Raw genomic sequence first — 20938 nt, forward strand, 5'->3', positions numbered from 1 at the left:
AAATAGCAGCTAACAAACTTGAAGAACCTCCCTGCAACTGATGGAAACATTACCTAGATTGGTGTATACTGTATTGAAAATATCCTTATTTTTTCCCCCAGTCCAGAATTTCCTATGTGAAAGAACAGTTTATCATGATTAGAAAAAGTGGGGAAAAAATACATTTTTAAATTTGCAAAATCCTTTGTAATCAAGAGTGATTGCTGCTAAATGTTAATGAGACAAAGCAACAGCTGCCAGTCCACGAGGCTGCTTTCATTGAAAAAAAGAAAAAAAGATGAATATTCTTTTGTTCTTTAATTTCTTCATTTTCCTCTCGAAAAGGACACCCATTGACTCCAATGAGTTTAAACGGAAATATAAAATTGTCAATTTTCTGAAAGTTGCTCACCTCAATAAAACAAAATATAACCAGCCAACATTAACCTTGCTACTTGTTGGCACATGGACTTCCCTAATTCAAAAACGCACGACCAGCCTATAACTGAAGTACACATCCATCAATATTTCAAGGAGATGCAATTGTGCCGTGTATTTAACCTCTACTGGCAAGATTCATTAAAAAAGCGTGGCAAGTTTGAATAGCCAGTAGAAGAAAAAACATACATGTTGTTCTTGTCTAGCCTCCTTAATCTGGTTGACAAGTACCCCTCTACCTCTCTGTTTTGTGTTGTGCAAGACTAACCTTCACAGGTTGACACCGGTGTCTGCATGTGAAAATGCACTAATCTGAACGTTTCTCTTTGTGTGTGCACCCTTGCAGTGTTGTTTACCAGGATGGATTTTATGGTGCAGACATTTATGTAAGTATTCATTGATGTGCATGCTGTCCGTGTGCATTAACACAGTCGCTCCCTTCTCTCGTGTGTGTCCCAGCATGACGTGTTTTATGCCCTGTACTACCCGCAAGTCTGTCAGGTCATGTTTGCTCGACTATCCCTCACATAAAAATATATTTTTGCTAAGCGCATCTACCATTGGCCACTGTGTCAAATTAGCTCGTCCACGAGATAATATGGCATTGCAGATGTAAATGTTATGTATTGCAATGGTCGAGTGATAAAACTGATAGACATTTCCAATGTCACCTTTTCTAGTTTCTTTAAGCAGTCAAGGCAACAGGAGTGCCATGTCAGCCACTCATTAAGAGTTACAGGCTGCTTTCTGAGTTGCAGAGCCATTTACGGTTATACATAAACCATTACTATTAATATTTCATGTATTGCACACAAAATATTTGTTCAGGCTGTATTGCATTTTTTCTAAGAAACATTCATCAAAAAATGGATGAAGATTGGGTTTTTATTTTTTTATTTTTGTGAAACATGTTTGTCTTTTCTGTAAGCACCAGTTGATCATTGCAGTATTTTAATTAAGCTTCTTAATTAAAAATACATATTTGTCCAAGCACGCAGCAAGGTTTTTGACGTTTACCTTGTTGATAAAACCATCATATAGTTAAGTGAGGGATACAGTAATTAAGTCTGTTTTCTTATCATCTGAATTCACATCGCCTCGATAGCATTTGTGCTAAACGACCATTCCCATACTGAAAAGAGATTGATATAACTAAATGTACATGAACCTTATCAAAGAATGCTTTGACTCTAATTAAAAAGGACATGCTAGTAATGGCCATTATAATACTCATTGTTGTATATTTTAATTGCTTAGAAATGGCATAACGATGCACACATTTTTTACAATAGCCATCATACGTGAAAAGACATTTCAAGGATGTGTAAAGAGCTTATCACTGAATTATTGCCCTGCACGCAACAGTATGAAATAGGTCATCACTCACAACAGGGACTGCCTTAATTTCCCAATGAGTACCACTGCCATCTTCAACACATCATGATGGCTAAGTGGTGAGCTGTTTTTGCATATACTCAGAATCACTGCATGACCTCTGACTGGAAGCCACATCTATGTCAATGATACTTAGCTTTGTTTTGACATATCAGGAATGTGAAGGCCTTGGTGGGAATTTTTGAGTAGATTCCCACCATGATAAGTGAAGTATGATGGGTTAATTGAAGTGGTATAAAATGTAGAAAAGAATCACCCGATTATGACTCGACATAGCAAGGCTGATCCATCAGTAAATCTCTTTGGCAGTTAATGACTTGGTAGTTAGGCATGCACAACACACATGATAAAAAGAAGCATGAGTCCACAAGATGATGAGGAATCGTTGCTTCAACAAAACACTACATGCAGTCTATGCTAGGCAACCTTTGAACTTTGCTCATTTAAATCTCCCAAAGGAACTCAAGTATAGTGTCAACCTGTAGCAACGTCTTTACATATCTCATTGACAATCATCAAATTTAAATGCATGACAAAATCACCCAAAGAGAAATGTACAATGGCAGTTTGAATGTGAAAACTCCCATTTACTGTACCGCTAAGCAATCCCACTATGGAATTGAGATGTATGCCCCATTACAAACAATAGGATATCTAAAATACAACTAATTCCTAGTCTCATTTGTAAACAGAACAATGGCAGGAGTGATGACTTTTGGCATGTTCAGACCACACAATGAGCTTTACTTCTAAGCCACAGCCTAGCTGTGAAAGAGGCAGCTTAGCCACTCTGCACATTTTCTTCAAATATCAGTTCCTTGCTCAGTGTCTAAGATGATTTGCTTTCAGCAACTGGACATACCAAATGAAAAGCACTGCCCATATTTCATGAAATGGATTGCCATTGAAATGGGTGCACAAATAAATACTTAGGGAAAGGGATTCAGTATTTTCTCAAGTGGAGTAATGACAACTGTAACAAAAGAAGATTATGTGAGAATTATGAAAATGGGAACATTTTCAGATCTTTTGTGGATTCAATTATAGATTCTGCTGAGCTGCATCTCCTAATATAATGTCCCCTGCTATACAATCCCACCCTACAATTCTGGGACAAGAAACAGGTGTATTTGGAGTTAAAACCTGACTGTTTTGAAATAATTTGAGCCTTTGGCAGTCTCCAAACTTTATGATGAAGAAATGACCACAGTAAGACATATAGATATTGATACCTGGTTTACAGACATAAGAATTGGCCTGTCTCTGCAAATAACAGTAAATCACAATGCACACTGGTAGCCACGTCATAAATTAAACAATTGTATTTTATATGTATGTTTTTAATTCTAACAAGACAATCTAATGTCTAAATAACAAAATGCAATTCACATGTACATTGCTGCTTTTCAGACAGTGTTGTTCAATGTTGTTCAATGTTCTTTTTCTACATGACAATTGAAAACATTTCAATTTATGTTCTCCAATATTGACAAGAAGTATTGATATCAGAGAGAAGTTGCATCAAGAAACAGCATTAATGTGAGCCACATTTTAAAGAATATCCCCCGAATGTGTTATGGGGTGCTGTGGGTTTCTTGCCTTTACATATAACAAAAATATAAGCACTATTAAATTGCATGGAAATCTACAAGCTTGAGTTTGGGGAGGTTGTGCTTTCACTTTAGAATGCACAAAATAATAATGTATCTACAATATCCCCCAAAGATTATCATTTTCTGAAACAACTATCCTTCCAATAATCATGGACGATTTGGGTGTATATAATTTAAGGTCCTCTTACAACATTAGCACCCAGGTGGGGGGTGCCAGCCAATCAGGTGGCTAGGAACGCGGGCTTGAACTGCCAGTGAAAGACCACATTCCACGCTGCCTGACGGCTGGCTCCCCCGCCACTATCGGCCGCGGCCTTTGCCCAACCTTTTTTCCACCCTCTATCTACTTACCTTATTTTGGCGTATGCCGCCGCTGCATACGCTCCTTCCCCTTGCATCCCGCAGGCTGCCATGGAAAGGGTAGAGAGCCTCCGTATGGAACCCCACTTCCTTTTCCATGGTGGCCATCTTTGTAAAGGATTGCCCTTCGTTCAACGGGATGCATACAGAAATCCTCATAGATATAATGGAAAAATGTATTTGGTCGTACCTACAGCCCAAACTGCTAAACAGATTTCCACCAGATTTGCGCGAGGAGTAGCAGTGTGGTGCTGAAAGCATGCTTTTGCAAATTTGGTGTAGTTCCATCAAAAAGTAGGTACACAAAATGAGTGATATCCAGGTCTGTGGACTAATTTCCTGATTCGGAGTCTGCAGACATCTCTGGACCAATAAGAGGGAGGCTTGGTATGTACTGACATCAAAGACGGACACCGATTGGGTGTTAAAAAATGTGAGGTGCATCATAATTTTTTAAATGGGCACTATACTGGATCCATGGACAACGCCCATTGTCTGTCGTCAGAGTGGTGAACAAAAAGTGTGGAACTTACATTTGGGGTTATTTTGTAGCTGAAAGAGTGCCTGGAAAGGTTGGGGGAGTGGAAACACGTTGATAAGGAGCTGTTCTTATAGGTGAAAAAAAGTCGTGCAGGTACTGCCGAGTCCACTGTCAATTTTACTGTCCGCAGATGTCTTTGCGAGTGGGGAGGTCCAGGGTGAGTCTTGTTATTTGAAAGTGTATTGTACGTAGTTTAATTCTATTGTAGTGTTTTTGATAGTCTTTGCCAACAATATGGACACTTGCCACAGCCATAGTAATATGTGTACAGTGATAATAGATACTGTAGGGGAGTATACATTATTTGTAATATGGTGAAATTATGTAACTGAAGTGTATATGGTATTTATTATCGTAGTAGAATTAGGGATAGTGCTTATGGAATCTGTATTTGTTTTTTTCTGAAGAAAAAATTAGGATTCTACTGGGTATGGTTAATTAGTTACATAATATATTATCTGTGTGTAAGTGTGATAAAATGGTTCTTTGAATTGTGTTGTAATTAAGGGTATCCTGAAGTGGTTGTGGCACCAGTGTGGTATATTGTGCCTACTGTTGTGAAGTTATTCTCGCCAAGAGATACCTGGCTGTGTGTGAAGCTAGTAAGTTTACAGTTATTTTTGGTACCATCTGCATTGTACCTTAGAAGTATTAGTATGGCATACTGTGTGAGTTTATTTGTATGCTGAAACAATTCTCTTAATTGTGAAAAGGGCATCATACGGCATGATTTGCATGCTGCAGAAGCTGGTGAAATGGAATGGATTCATAATTTGCTATGGATACAGACACAAATCGTTCATTAGGGATGTTCTCTTATGAAACATTGTTGCACAGAGTGCATGTATGTTTCCATGTGTATGAAATCTGGAAGATTTTATTTTTATGGATTTTTTGGTTTCAAGTATTTGTAGTAAGTACGTTAGGAATTCTTGTGGCTCTTCCTGTGTGTTTATGGAGAATTTCACCATTCATGCACAGTATTCATATGCTTGCCTTATACCTGAGACACTGCACATGCTGTCAGGATTATATGTGGCATTTCTATGAAGGACGAGCATTTGCAAACACAACTGATCTGAGCCGGTTAAGTAAATGTTGTGAACAATTGGTGGCAATTGGAAGGCAAGTTTGATTGCTACATTTGCATAGCAATTTAATGCAGTTATGTTGCTAAATGTAAATGGACCAGAGAATTTTTGTGTCTGTATCTTTTGATGGGCCTGCAGTTGTTTTTTTAGAAGAGATATTTGACTCTTTGTCTTCTGATGGTCAGGTAGTTGTTTTTGGTTTGTGGTTGTATTATTTAGTGGAGCAGCAGTTGCTTTTTGTTTATTCAGCGGTATTGCTGGGAGATATGCTATAGTTTCTGTCTGTATTAGTTTTCTCTTTAAATGTGTTCTTGTTTGAGGTACAGGGTACATATCTTGATCATGGGTGTACAGTGCATGTGTCCTGCTGTGTTTTTCCTTGGATGCACAAACGTCAGCGTTGACTTGGTTTGAATTTTAGTTAACTAGGAATAGATCATTGAGGGTTCAGAGACGTGAATGTGCTACGCAAATCGTACCTTCTGTGAAGGCTGTGCTGCCAATGTCAATCAATGCGTGATCTAAGGTTAGACCTTGTGATTTGCAAATAGTGACAGCATATGCAAGAGATAGAGCACCCAGGAGATTTGAGTGGGTGTGGCAGTGTATGGAAGTATTGAATCTGCAAATAGAAATCTTGGAGGGTTTCACAGTAGTTTTTGGTGCAGGTGGCTGTGATTAACAGACAGGAGACATATAGCCAATGAGAAAATGAAATAAGATTACTGTTCTGGCCATTGTATCCCATCGTAATGGCAGACCAGTGTTTTTAAGAATAACCAACTAATACACAAATACAAGTGTATACTGTTACACCTAAATTAATGGTTTGCATAAAACAAAACAAAACAAGATATTAGAATAAAACAACACATGTTGATCACTAACAATGCTTTTTTGCCATCCTGAGATAAAAGCTACAGCATATTACGCACTTTGGCTGATGTCTACTGGCTTTTCTTAGTAGCATATGAACAAGTATATTGTGGCTTCATAAGAGGAACCTATCAAACACAATCCTGTACACACGGTATAGGCTGGGTGGTGCTAGCATGACAAATCAGCATTTGCAGCAGAGACAGACATGGCATGAGAATACCAAGAGAAACAGGAAGCACACATGTATTTTGCATGTGTGCAAATGACGGTTGCACATTAACTGAGGCTTACTGAGATCTGGAATGTGTATACATTTTTCGGGTGACAGATGACTCTCATTTGTGACACACAGAGATCCTTAAAATCGCAAACACCAAAAATGCCAGATTAAACAGGACACGCAGGATACATGATCACCACTTACAAATGGCGGCTTTACTTCTGAAGCAAAATGCTACTATTTCAACTGGGAGTCAAAGTATATAAAAGTATACATACACCCACATCTTCCTCGGGGCTTGTAGTTTACATATTCAGTTATTATACAAACTGTATACCAAGGGTAGCTAATCAACCGCTTACTAGGAGCTCCTTATAAAGAAAGGCCTGGACAAGTATGCTTACTTTATGTATTTGCATGGTACGTAATTTTGTCTTATTTAGCAGAACATTTTGGGCTTGGGGTGGTTAGAACGGAAGTGACTCACACCTACAAAGTTAATTCTGGCATTGCATGCTAAGGCAATAAAAAAGGTAACAGCAATAACATGGATTACCCCCTTGTAAACTATGTTTTCCACCTTTGGGAGGTCTCCCAATCATCCTTGACATCTTGTTACCAACATTGTAAACTCAACCCCTTGTAGAGACTTTTCATCAAAATTAATTTCATATGTGATGTCATCAATGACATTTGTTATGTCATCTTTGACATCGTGGGTTTTAGTCTTAGCAGTGCATGGTGGTGGTCCGAGTTATGGTTGTTTAGCTGACCATACATGGTGAATTTCAGGGGGATTTGGATTTTGCTGATGATGTGTCCACGATCTGTGTCTGTTCTTTGCAGACATTTTGAAATGGCATTTTCAACAAATCTAGGAAGTTTCAAGAGAATACTATACCATTCCCTACCTATTAGCAACATTCTTATCACTTCTATCAACTTTCTACAACGTTTTACGCAAACCTCCACGGAGAGTATCATATGTCTTCACGCTCACAGCATGATAACGCATCTGTGAATGGGGCCATGCTTCGCAGACATTTTTAAGCTGCTTTTTCGGCTGATATAGGAAGTTTCAAGTTGAAACTTTATGCTTCTACTGCTGGGAAGATAATGTTTTTATATATTGAGCATTTGTTGTGCGCTTATACGAGTAAATTTGTGTTTCAAAGCGCCCTATTGGCACACCTACCATTTAACTTGAAAAATGGCATCAGTCATGGCCATCCTCTTCCTCAAGGGCCACCACCACCACCAATACCACCACAACCATCAGTTGGCGGGCCTGGACAGAGGAACGGGCACAAGGGTGCAGAGGAAGATCAATGGGCCAGGAAGAGGAGATAGAGGAAATGAATACCTCCAGTACCCAAAGAGGATCATGGGTGTGGCAGTTCTTTAAAACCATATGAGGGGTACCAAAGGCTTGGGCGACCCATGTTGAATACATTGAGTGTGGAATCATACTCAGTTGTGGACAACACAGGCAGTACTCTTTTGGTACCACCTCCATGCACTGCCACACCCGCTCAAACCACATGGGTGGTCTGTGAAAGGCTGTTGCTTTCTCAGAGAGTAGTAGACTGTCTTCCTTTACCTCATCTTCCTCAACTGCTCCTATCACCAAACAAGCTACTCATGTGGTAATGAGGATACCACCAGCTGCCTTGCAAGCCATAAAAAAGGCTGTTGATCCATATCTTTCCAAGGCAACAGTACTCTGTATACACTGCAACACTCACAGTGCAGGGAGGAGCAGTTTGAAGTGCTTTTGAAGCTGCGGTCAAGGAGCATGGCAAACACTGCCCCCTACCTAAGATTTAAGGCACACCCAACATCTTCCCCTGTCAACCTGCCCCTTTGTACCTGTGGTTGGTGCCCTTTCCCTCAATTCACTCCCCCACCTTACTTCCTTGCCTCTCCTGCAATCAAAGAAAAATAAATCCCAAAATACAAAAACCAAAAACTACAAAAAAAGGTTAATTTTGGAGCCACCTTTCACAGTTAAAAAATAGAACATAAAAATAATAATTATATAGAGTCCATCTGCTTTACATTTGTCAGTAAAGTAGTTGGACTCAATAAAATTCTCCAACATTTCCATTAGCATTTTGTACTATGCTAATGCTAATGGATATAATGGACAATTGTATACTAGAGAAAAAGAAAAAAGGACAAAAACAATGTTCTGTCTCAAGTACTTTTCTCTAGCATACAATAAGGAGTGTAATCTGTGGATCTTCTCAACTGTCCGCAGTGTCTGCAGTCTGCTTTCCATGCCAGGCATTCTACAAAGACCTGGATGGCATGTGGACACCGTGGTAACACTCGTGCATTTGCTCTTTTCAAGCAGTCACATATCCATCCATAAATCACATCCCAAAAATGTGCATGTAACCCTGTCACCTCAGTTCAACATTTCAGATGTACTCTTGAACTCTCAGACTACATGTCTCCTGTCTGTTAATCACAGCCACCACATGTAGATTTTTTGGATATGTTTTTGGATAGATCTGTGACTGTTTGAAAGGAGCAAATGCAGGAGTGTTACAGAGGCGTCACTGTAGGGCCACTTTTTTGTCCACATCTCATCTCAGACCCATTAAGAGGGGCTCACGCAACTACTGTAAATTCAGATTTGTGTATATAATGCTCTGTGAGGGGCCACTCTGCGTGCCTCGAAGTGAAAGTATTGGAGTGCTAGTGACCCAAATTAGTTCATCCCAAAATACACATCCGCAACCTTCTTTGTTTATATAAACATTTTAAGAAGGTTCCTCTTGTTATTGGTGAGAGACACCCTGTTTAACGTGTATACCTTATTAGCTACCTCTTTCATGAAATGGTTATGTGACTAAAAGAGTGAGCTTAAAACACAATAACCTCTCTCACCAAACAGCTGAACTAGCCATCTCAGAGTTAGCAGAAACACAATCGATGGCAATCCTGGACCAAGGTGCGAATACACAATATGGCACATCCAAGGCAGTCGGAGAACTATCATCCTCACTTTCAATCCAACAACTGGAGAAAACTAAGGAAAGCCGTGTAAAAAACAGTGTGCACGCCTGAAGTAGCTGCAAGGAAATGCTACATTTTTCGAAAATACAGCTCAATATTTTGTCCAGATCATTTTCCACTGCTCATAGCCAGCGAATTTTGAGAGCCAGTCCATAGAATTCACTTTTAACAACATTTGTTTGTAGCACAATGCTTTTGCATTGTTGCAAATTGCTAAACATAGAGAACTAGGTGCTCATAACAAGGCATCCTCAATGAAAGGTACATTCAGTTCTCTATGCGCTGCACAGTTGGCAGCTGAGTGAGGAAGACCTAAAAGTCTTTTAGAAAATACATTTTCTATACCTTCCAGTTATTTGCTGTTTCCAAACTCGAAAAGACTGCTGCCATACAACTCACTTGCCTTGGTTTTTGCTATGTTTATTTTGAACATTTGCTCAAATGGTTGTGCATTGTAATTATGAGCAACATAAAAAATTACACCAGTAGCTTGCCTCATCTTTGAAGCCTGTTTGGAAATATGGGAAATTGGATTAAGGTTAAGAGAAAAACGAATGCCGAGATAATCGTAACACGAAACAACAGGTATCAGGACATTCATTGTTTAAAAGGTCCTCCCTTTCGTTCTTCCATTGCTAGAGAAACACATAGTTGCTGATTTTGACACATTACCTGCAAGTTCGAGGGACAACCTAGGATCAGTTTATGTGTCAATTAACCTCTGCAAGGAAACCTGGGCCTTTGTTTCAACTTGCACAAAATCCTGTCCTATTGTCTAGGTACTGTAAGAAACCATTGCCATTTATGTAAAAGAGGTTTCTTAATGTATTTGTCACGTTGCTGTTGTTGTCTTGCTGTTGTTTCCGACACGTGTTTCTACCTGAAGCAGTCTTTTTTAAGGCTCTAATTATTCTGTACATCTATGTTTACAGTATTTATATATCGTGCTACAATTGGGTTAGATGTATACTTCTTAGGCTTATTCAATTTAGAATCTAAAGGCAATACATGGAGATTATTATGCAATGCATAAATTGCTGATTCCTCTAATGTCCTTATTGACTTATTGGTAATCCGTGTTAAGTCTTTTATATTTGTTGGCATGCCCGTATTTTGCAATTGGAATTCAAATGTTCATTTTCAAGGTGAGTTGTCACTATCAAGCCTAGGTACAACCTTACAACCCTTTATAAGATGCCAATTGTTGATTGAAATGAAGACAAAATGAATTATAGAGCTGCTGTTATGCCCAAGAAAGGTTGGACTTGCTGGTATATCTTTAAATAATCATCCATTTATAGTTCTTGAAGACCAAACATGTGGTTATATAATATCATTCCACTTGTATACACTCTATCATCATTTACGATAGGAGGGTAATATTTCTAGCTATGTCTTAATTATGTTCACAGAGCCATTCAGTGGGAGAACTCATAATTTTAGCATTTAAATCACCCTCCGCAGCGTTTATAGTCACAGTGGAGTCATTTCTCATGACAAGAATTTAGAAAAATAAGTTGGATTGCTGGAGGAGTATTATGGTGTACCTGATGAAATACCGCAGATCTTAAAGGAAACAAATGAGGAAGACATCCCTTAGACTTGTCTCATTACCTACATCTTTAACCACTTAACAGTGGAAACCCTTGTGATAGTTATGCCCAGCCCACCCATGTGCACCAGTCCATGAATGGAAGAGACTGATGTCAGAAATAGGTAGTGCTTACTATAACTTATTCTGGTTCATAAACATTACAAATACAAATAGAGACACAAATCAAATGCTGGAATCATATAAGTTGTACACGGTTGGCTGCCAAATACTCTGTAATGATTTAACTAAGTTGCTCATATTGTTTGCATATCAGGAACAAAAGAAGCAATTGCTGGGTTTCTTTTGTGTTTTGGCAGCTGCACTTTAAATGCTTTAACAGACATTGGGGTCATTATGAGTTTGGAGGTAGCCATGGTGCTAATAGCCACACTCCTTACTAAATATATTAAGTAAACGTTGCGAAGATAGATGGGTTCAGGTGCAGTGTGATTCTATTTGGCATTTTTCTAAAAGAAGACACGTTCCATGGTTTGAAATAAGAATGCACACTGGTGTCCTTCTTTATGTCCTGTACCTAGCATATGTCTAACAAGCACTGCAATTAGGGGGATCAGTCCCTGGTGCTCTTGCAAATAGCTGTTTGTACTTGTTCCCTCAAGCACCAGTAAGTCTCCAACATTGACTTAGAGTGTTGACTAATTACTGTCTAGAAACCTAACTAAAGGTAAACATCATGGAAATGAAAATGATAGGTTTCTCTCAAATCAGAATTTTTCTAAATGATGGGCTTCTGGAAACAGTTGATGTCTTACTCTTATATGTTCAATTTCATGCCTACCTCGTCTCAGGTGGTCATAGAAAGATCAATTCAACTATAGATATGGGGCCTGATTTACAAAAAAAAAGTCAGCGGGATTGCGCCATTGTAAGATGCTTTTTTAAATCAGGTCCATTGCCATCAGTGAAGACTGGAAGCCATTCTTCCAGAGGTACACACTCCAGTAGTGTAGGTTTAGGAAAGCCTCCTTCTTTATTCATTATTGCTACATGATGTTTAGTGCTCTCTTATAAAGACTGCATACGTGACCGTCCATATCTGGAAACCTTGGTATATATCAGACAGCCATGCTTTAAGCTGTGCATGTATTCTTAGATTTATATAGGACAGTGAATGGAGGATTTGCAGACATTGCTCAGGATAGGTACACAACCCTCTGTGCAGATACACATGCAATAAGGATGGCAAATTGTCTTCTGCTCTGCACCAGTACCAGGATGAGAAGAGGCTAAAATTCCCACTCAGCCCTCACATTTATACAAACCAGGTACCAACATAAGCATAAAGGTAAAACAGGCACAGTCAAGAGATCAACTTCCTTCATCTGTTTTGGTAACGTGGGCCGAGGGATGGCAATATTCTTGAAAGGGGTGTGACTGTGGTTCAGTAACAACCCAAACAGCAAAGTATAACAGCCCACAATAAAAGGATGTCCAATCAAGATTCCATAAAAAGATATAGGTCCTCATTCCGGGTTTGGAGCTAACCATGGAGTAATTAGCTCCATGGTTGCCTCCAAAACCGTCCCAAATCTGGCATGGTGAATGGAGTAATTACCGGTCCATTCCAGGGTTGGAGGGACCGGTAATTGCCCATTCACCTTTTGCCCTTCCCCATTCCCATATCTGTCCCATAGGGCTCAATGGTTATGGGGAAGGAGGTAATTACGGCACCGTAATTTACGGTACCATAATTAACTCCAAAGTACCTTTGCGGGTCCCGTACTTTACTCCTGCTAAAAGCAGGAGTTAAGGAAGGACCCGCAAAGGGACCTCGGAATATGGAGGTAAGGGATTACCGGCATCGGCACCCCTACCGGTGCCGGTAATTCCTTCTCTCCAACCTCGGAATGACCGCCATACTCTTTAATAAGCACACCATGTACAATAGTAACTAACTAGATAAGCATTACACAAAACCGACCCCTGAGGAAAAAAAAACAGAAAATGCAAAGATGGTAGATGCAGGACTCTGGTTAATGAATCAGGTGTGAAAGGCGAGCAAAATCAACAATGTTCTTGAAAAAGTATAGGTTCTTGTGAGCAAAAAGGATTCAAAGGGACCTAACCAGTCTCTAGGGCCCACAAATAGACCAAGGGGGTTGTTAGCAGTCAATATTACCTTCTATGTGGTTCTTGGCGGTTTGGCAGCACCAGGCCTGACTTCTTGGTGCTGTGCAAAGGTCTGGAGGGAGCAATGGAGGGTCCTGCTAGTTCAAATGTACCGAACAGTTTTTGAAGCATGCTCAAAGCATGGGTTGTCTTGATTCTCAGGGTGCTGTGAGTCCTAATCCAGGTGCTAATGGACACAATTAGTAATTTTCCTTCTGCTCCCAAAAACAGGAGAGGCTGGCACATAGCTGCTGGGGTCCTTAAACCCAGAGAGATCCTGGGTACTGGTGTTTCTAGGTGGTTTTGCTCTAGCAGAAGGCCACTTCTTAGGTTGTCCTGAGTCCCAATCCAGGTGATCAGGGACAAGATGGTTATGTGTTCTCGGGCTCCCAAACACGGGGGAGGCTGGCAAAGAACCGCAGGGGTCCTCCAACATGGTGAGGTTCTGATGTGGCTGGCAGAGATGGAGAGGCAGGTCCTGTTCCAGCAGCAGATCACCCCCAATGTTCCCTGGGATGGTACGGGGACGTAGCTGGTCTCTGCCTTGAAACACTTGCCTTCACCTCGCAACTGGAGGACTTTAGAAAGGACTGCTCTCTCAGCAGGTTCTAGTGATAGCTTCGGGATGCTTCAAGATGAGTCCAGATGATTCCTAAAATGATTCCAAGAAGTGGTGGGAGACCTCTTATTTTAAAGACAAAGGTCCCCAGGTGATTGGACTAAAGTTAGCCTGCATTAGGTATCCATTTCCTGCTCTTGAAATGAGTGGACCTTGCTCTTACGACGTCACACCCAAAGTGCTTTGCTCCAGAGGAAGTGGAGGGGTGAGGAAAGAGAAAGAGAGGCAAAGAGAAACAAAATGGCGTAGCCGTCCAAAACTGGGCAGACCCCTCTCTGACTATCCTAGCTCCACTCCTCCTTTTTTCAATAGCAAAAAGGCCTTTAGAAATGCAGCACCCAGGTGTGAGGCTGCTCCATATGAATGGGTGTGCTCCATTGATGCATGGGCCCAGGGCAGCTGTGTGCTGTGAGCTTTTCCCTGGTGGAGAGTGTTGCCTGCCCTCACAAAGAGATCAAGAGGCATGGCCATTCAGATCCCTGTCCTGTCAGGCGTAACCTGTCCGGCCCAAACACACTTCTCCTTGCACAGCTGAGCTTGGCTCACGGGAGCTGACATATTTCTCATAACAAATTGGATGTGACTGTAATAATTATGTGAATACCATTCACTATAGCTTAACTCAGGAATTGCTTAGATTTAAAGAATAGTCTGTTACCAAGAGGTAGACCCATAATTATAGGGTTCTGGAACAGCAGTGCATATCCTAAATGCAGTCTCTGTGCTTCAGAGACTTGGGTGTAAAACCACTAGTAGGCCAAGTGCTGCAGATCAGGGTACTGGTGCAGTAGGACACAGGTACACGCTTAGCTTTTGACATGGTTCTTACGAAGGGGAATCTGATCAGAAGATTTCCCTTTCAGAGATGGAATTACTCTCATAATTATATTAATTTAATAAAAATCAAAAAAGCCATGCCTTTCACGAGTTGCCAGGTGGCAATTCATCACAGGCATTTTATGAATATAACATTTATAGGGAACACACTACAGACTTCACAATAAAATTACTTGGTGGCTCTGGCAATTCCTGGATTAGATTTGGAGTAATGACTTGAACCATCGAAAATTTCAGAACAGACATTTAATATTACCTAGTTAAGGTAGGCTAAATGGAGTCAACATGTCTACTGCTTTGAAAGAACTCCAAATATAACGCAGGGTCCTCCCTGACCCAAGAGTACAATGCTCGTATATCACGATTGAGCTGTAAGAACTCCAGTTTAGAGCTAGTGACTGAGCACATGGAATCCTTCATAAACAAAGACCATAGGTCTGATTTACAGAGAATTTTTCAATAGGGTTTTGCCATTGGAAAACGCTTTTGTAAATCAGGCCCGATAGCCAATTTGCTGAGTGGGAGTTCAAGGCATTGTACATATTGTTTTGATAAGCCTTATGAAAGGAATGTTTTAAAAAAAAAAATTTACGTGCAATGTGTTCCTCTTAAGATAAACTTATTTGTTTCTGTGAGGCTCTAATCATACTTCTTTAAAGCCTTTAAAAGTAAGGCAGGTAAAGTAAGCTATATCTAAATAATATTGGTTAATGTTTTTTTAATTTTGTGTTTCTTTCTGTGATATCTATTCAAAAAATAAAGATACTTTGGATTGCATAATTAAATAAGTGGAGTTCATGCAATAGCTTACCTCTAAAGTGCTGTTAGGCTTCGCCAGTTGCAATATGTTTGGCCAAATGTAAAATATGTATGGAGCATTTTATCTTTCTGCGTTCTGAAAAAGAGAACCACTAAGGGTGTCTATTGAACCCTAGGGATTGTTGATGGCAGGTATTCATATCTAAAGGAGCTTGGGGTTGGAGAAGGGTCAATCACATTTCAAATATGTATAGCAAGGTCCCTTAAGATGTGTGAGTTTTCCTCATTTAGCATTGTTGTAGTTAGTTATCAAATGTTCAAAGCTGCCAACAGACAAGTGCAGGTGGGCTGGGTAGAGTCTGTTACATTTCAAGCAACATTTAGGCCGTCATATATCCGCCCATGGTTGCTTAAATGTGTATTGTAAATGTTAATAATAGCATCTTAGGGACAGTTTATGGCAGACATCAGACATTCACATGTAAGGGACCACTAGAGCATACCCAGTCACATGTAAATTATACAATACACCCACACACACACACACACACGTCACTTCTATTTTGATTAATGAAGTGACATTCAGATGAATACTATCACATAGGGATGACTTCATGGTAGGCGTGTTTATGCGAAACTCCAGTGCGACACTTAACAATTCAATTGGTGCATTTTGAAGAAATCATTTTGTGTCTAGCTGCTGTTATTTTAAACAAAGAATTCCATCATCTGCAATCATTTAGCCAATGAAATGGCCCACACTTTGAATTCTTTGAAAAGCCACAGCCGTTAAAGTGCATTGAAATGTAACCCCACCATTTACAGAGATATTTTCAATATAACACTTGTATGAATGTAACCTTAACTACACAGTCAAACTTCTTAAAAGTTTGGTAGAGTTTGTACATTTCATCCCATCAAAGTCTGTCCTCCATTTTCTAATCCCCTATCCTCTGCTGTTGAGAGTGTGCTGTTGTGTTTGTCTTGAATGTTCCCATGTGTAGGTCTTAAATCTGACATAATGTTTATGCAACGGCAAAGATTTGCATAATATTTACAAGCACTGATGCAAGACATTATCAGCACTGTGTAAAGGTGGGGCATCTCATTACAGAATGAGTGAGTTAAAGCAGGGTTGTTGCAGGTTGATGCACTATTGCTGATTACAGATAAGTCGTGCCTGGTGGAGGCTACCACCAGTGGAAAATGTGTCATTGAAGAGAAATATGCCCAGTCCAAGAGAAGGTGAGGCCCCATCAGTACAGGGATGTGTGCCATTTAAATTCAGACTTACTCCCTGGTAGCACTGGTACATGAATCTGATTTGGTATACAGACCTGACTGTGCTGGCTGCAAATCCCCCAAACGTTAGCCTAATGCTGATATCACAATGAGCCAATACTGCAGGGATGCCTGCTTATTTCACAGAGACGAATGGTGTTTAATTTGGGGAATAGTTTGACTGCCCTGCCTACCGGGCAAAGGACCACAAAATGGCCTCCTTTCGTGGTGACTGACTTCACCCAGCCATACTCTCCCTGTTGATGCATTTGCAGCAAGTGGTCCAGTGCATCACTAAGTAGAATGGGCCAGTGGGCAATAAAAGAGCACAACAAGCTCTTTTGCATGGCCACTCAGTCATCCTGGTAATTCTTGTATGAAGAGAGACATTTCCTTCTTAGTGCTTTGTTTTTTTTTCTTCAGTCCCAGATAAGAAACAGCATGTTTTAGTCCAATGCATGTATTGTTAGTGTATCTATTGCAAGTATTCTCTAATACAGCTCGCTACCTGAATTTAATTTTTAGGCTCAAATGGGAGAAAGGATTAAAGACACATGTTAGGAGTCAGTGTGACAAATCTATCTATCTGTCTATCTATCTAGGCATCCATCTACAAAGATATAAAGATATATCAATGTAGCTCTCTCTCTGTATATGTATAAATGAAATATGAATATCTAATTATTTTGTTCTTGTAATGTCCTCAATGCTTATATATTTTAGTATATACTAGGCAATCCGAGCCTTAATGTGTGAGCCAGATGCTGCCTTCTAATTAGCTTACATTTTCTTAGGTTGTTTGCTGTCATTTCAGATTTGTTTCTTTCCAAAGTTATGTTTTCGCTCATTAAGCTGCAAAGATGCACGCGCATTAACTGTGGAAATGGCATTCAATCCTTAAAGATTTTTTTTTATTGTACATTTGAAGCTGCCAGTGCCATAGTTTTCGTATTTGATATGAGGAATATTAAAGTGGATATCCTAGGATAAGCATGAGCCATAACAGAATGTTAATCAGTGTTCATGTCATAGAAGATACAGAGGTAAATTAAATACACCCACCTCCATTACGCCGGTTTTTCAAATGTCAAGTTGTGTTACGGATAAAAAGATCTGCACGATTTTTCACGATGGTCAGATCGATGAGGCACTGGTATGGCACACAGTAGTATACACATACATCATTTCATCACAGGTATGCTTCTGGGAAGATAGCTCAGGTGCAAGGCACACAACATGGGTACAAGGCACTCCTGTGTGACATGGTGTCAATAGCTCTATGGGGCCGACCTAACCCTTCACCCTCACAAGTGAGTTATACTTGTGGCAGCAATGTTAACAGCACGTACAGTCAGATCTGCATGATGTGTTGTGTACGTCACCAAATTATTAGTACACATGTACATAATTAGCTTGCGTTTGAAGCATTAGGCTACTAATACCTTGCTGAACATAGCAGCGAGGTGTAATGTAGGTGGGTACAATTGAACTACCATTGGTGCATTTTGAATCTTTTACACTGGTGAACGTGCTTTGAAATGTCAATAACATATTCCAGGCTTTTTGCCAGGTTCACTTGATCCTTGCAAATCAACACATTGGCCTCATTATGAGGTTGGAGGTAGCCATGGTGCTGTTAGCACCATGGCTACCCCCTTACCGCATTCCGGGTCCGGGTTCTCGGAATAGGGACTTACCGGGTCATTCCAACCTTGGAGGACCCGGTAAGTCCCCATTCTGAGAACCATTCCTCATTCCCATCCGAGCTCCTATAGGGCTCAATGGGAATGGGGATGGAGCTAATAACGGGCCCGCTAATAGCGTGGACGTTATTAGCTCCCTGGTCCCTTAGCAGCTCCTGCTAAGGGAGCTCGTAATGCGGTGGTAAGGGGTTAACAGCAACAGGACCCTTACTGTTGCTGTTAAACCCTTACCTCCGACCTCGTAATGAGACCCATTTACTTCAAGGGTCTGTGGTTTGCACACTAATCATTGGGCTCAATTCAGAACTCAGTGCAAACACATTTGGCACAAATGAATTCCTCCTACAGCCCCTGCCATGTTTTTAGTACAACAACAAGGTCTATGCATCCTTCCCTTCATGCCACATTTAAGAAATCAAAATTATACAAACTGATCAGAAATAAAGCAACCACTGACTAGACTGGTAGATTACAAACTAATAATAACTCAATAACTTTAGAAGATACAGGTATAGAAGACCAGCAGGACTTATAATAACTTCACAAATGATAAACAAAGTGGGAAAGAATGCAGGAAGATATGGCAGCGAGATGGTGAAGTAGTTTCTAATCATTCAACATATTGACCTTTGTAAAATCTTTGTGTCAGTGCTGTCCAATCACTATTTCACTCAGCTGATCGTTTGGCAGTAGCCCAATGGTTGACTTGGCCGCTTTAGAGGTTGAAGAAGTGTACTGATTGCCACAGCATTCAGTCCGATTTGCTGAAGCCGTTACTATCTGTCATATTCCCATGATAAAATGTTTACTACCTGCAGATTCATAATTGGGCCTCCCCTGATTTCCACATAAAAATGATGACATCCCCTTTTCTGCAATCAGAAATCTCACTACAAAAAGTACGTCTCGGGTGCAGTGCTTCTTCCCAGGTGGCCCGGTTTCCACAAAAACTAGGAAAATTAAATTCCCGAAGGGGAGTAAATTATTGCGCACCAGGTGGATTGCACTCAGCCATTTATCATACTCCCTCTGGTCTGACACCGGGTCCTCCTTCCTAAAACAAGTATGGTGGTTGGCTGTAGCATTACATATGCAATGCATTTGGCAAATAAATATGTGGGTCAGAATGTCATTTGATATGACTCCTTAGCTAATGTTATGTGAAAAGGTCATGCATAGTAGTTCTGACAACTTGCAGCTTCGCTGAATATGGACCTTCATGAAAAGAGAAAGGTGGTGGGGTATTGTTGGTGGGATAGAGGGTAATGCAGAAGTCAATCCTGGGGTGTTCATGCTTCAAGGCCAGGGGTACGCAAGTACTTAGTGTCAGTATGATGAGGAGGGTAGTGGACTTGAAACCTTGAACGTATGTTTTATCCAGAAAGGTGTGCCAAGATCGATCAGTTGAGGTCATGCCTGTGAGAACCAGGTTAGCATCTAATGCAGGGCCCTTTACTGGGCTTTTTCTTGTAGGTGGAAGAAGAAAGAAGACTGTTTATTTTCCCTCTTTTGACGCATCCACAGTGTTTTGTTGAGTCATAGCAATATTGGGATACTGTATAAATTGGCCAACAAGTAGTATTCACCTCCCTCAAGCTGAACATCCTATGAATAAATGCACCTTCACATATTACACCTCATGGACAAACATCTATGTCTTGACCACGAGAAGGTTATATATGTATTTTTGCAGTCAACTGTGTTTCGAAAAACTGCATTTTGAACTTGGCCATACCTTGAACCAAACTACCGTTTTATGCCATCCTCCTGCATCTTTCTCACAGGGATAGTGAAGTAGGTCTGCACTCTTAAAGTCAACTGCATTCGGAATCTAGAAACTGTTTTGCACCAACTGGCTGCATCCTTTCCCACAGGGATAGTGCAGAAAGTATACAATTATAAAGATAACTGTATTTTGAATTTAGCCGTACCTTGAACCTAGCTAGTGGTTTATGCCACCTGCCGGCAACCTTTCCCACAATGTTCATGCCGTATGCCTGCAACCTCAAAGTCAATAGTTTTTAAAATCTAACTACTGTTTTGTGCCATCCCCCTTCATCTTTTCCCACAAGGATAGCGCCTTAGGTCTACAATCCTTCAGTCAATTGCATTTGAATCTAGTTACTGTTTTGTGCCAACTCCCTGCATCTCTTCCTACAGTGCCTTAGGTCTGCAGTATTTTGAATCTAGCCACTGTTTTGCTCCAACTCTCTGCATCTTTTACCCCAGGAATAGTGCCGTAGGTCTGCAACTTTAAAGTCAACTGTATTTTGACTCTAGCAGTACCTTGAATCTAGCTTCTGTTTACTGCCACCAGCCTGCATGTTCCCCCAAAAAGGAATTTGGTGCTGTTCCTCTCAGCTCTCATCCCAGTGCCCTGATTCATATCACCCCTATCTGCAAAGCCCTCCACCCACCCCCATGGTATATCCAATAAGACCTACTCCAGCAGGGGCTGCAATAGGAATAGAGATA

The 20938-nt window shown here is 40.5% G+C and overlaps 1 protein-coding gene across 21 annotated transcripts in view; it reads left to right on the forward strand.

Annotated features, from left to right (window-relative positions):
• RBFOX1 (RNA binding fox-1 homolog 1) overlaps positions 1-20938 on the forward strand; it is a 1014010-nt gene that overhangs the window by 788010 nt on the left and 205062 nt on the right. For 9 of the 21 annotated variants that reach the window (XR_011303136.1, XM_069646802.1, XM_069646792.1 and 6 more), the window contains exon 10: positions 764-803. The exons of the other annotated variants lie outside the window; for them this stretch is intronic. Coding sequence is in view for 8 of the 9 variants with exons in the window: in XM_069646802.1 (XP_069502903.1) it covers positions 764-803 (40 nt within the window). In the remaining variant the exon portion in view is untranslated. The remainder of the gene's footprint in view (positions 1-763; positions 804-20938) is intronic. 21 annotated transcript variants of the gene reach the window in all.

The sequence above is a fragment of the Ambystoma mexicanum genome, chromosome 2q (genome assembly GCF_040938575.1).
Source record: "Ambystoma mexicanum isolate Mex_15411 chromosome 2q, UKY_AmexF1_1, whole genome shotgun sequence".
NCBI lineage: Eukaryota > Metazoa > Chordata > Amphibia > Caudata > Ambystomatidae > Ambystoma > Ambystoma mexicanum.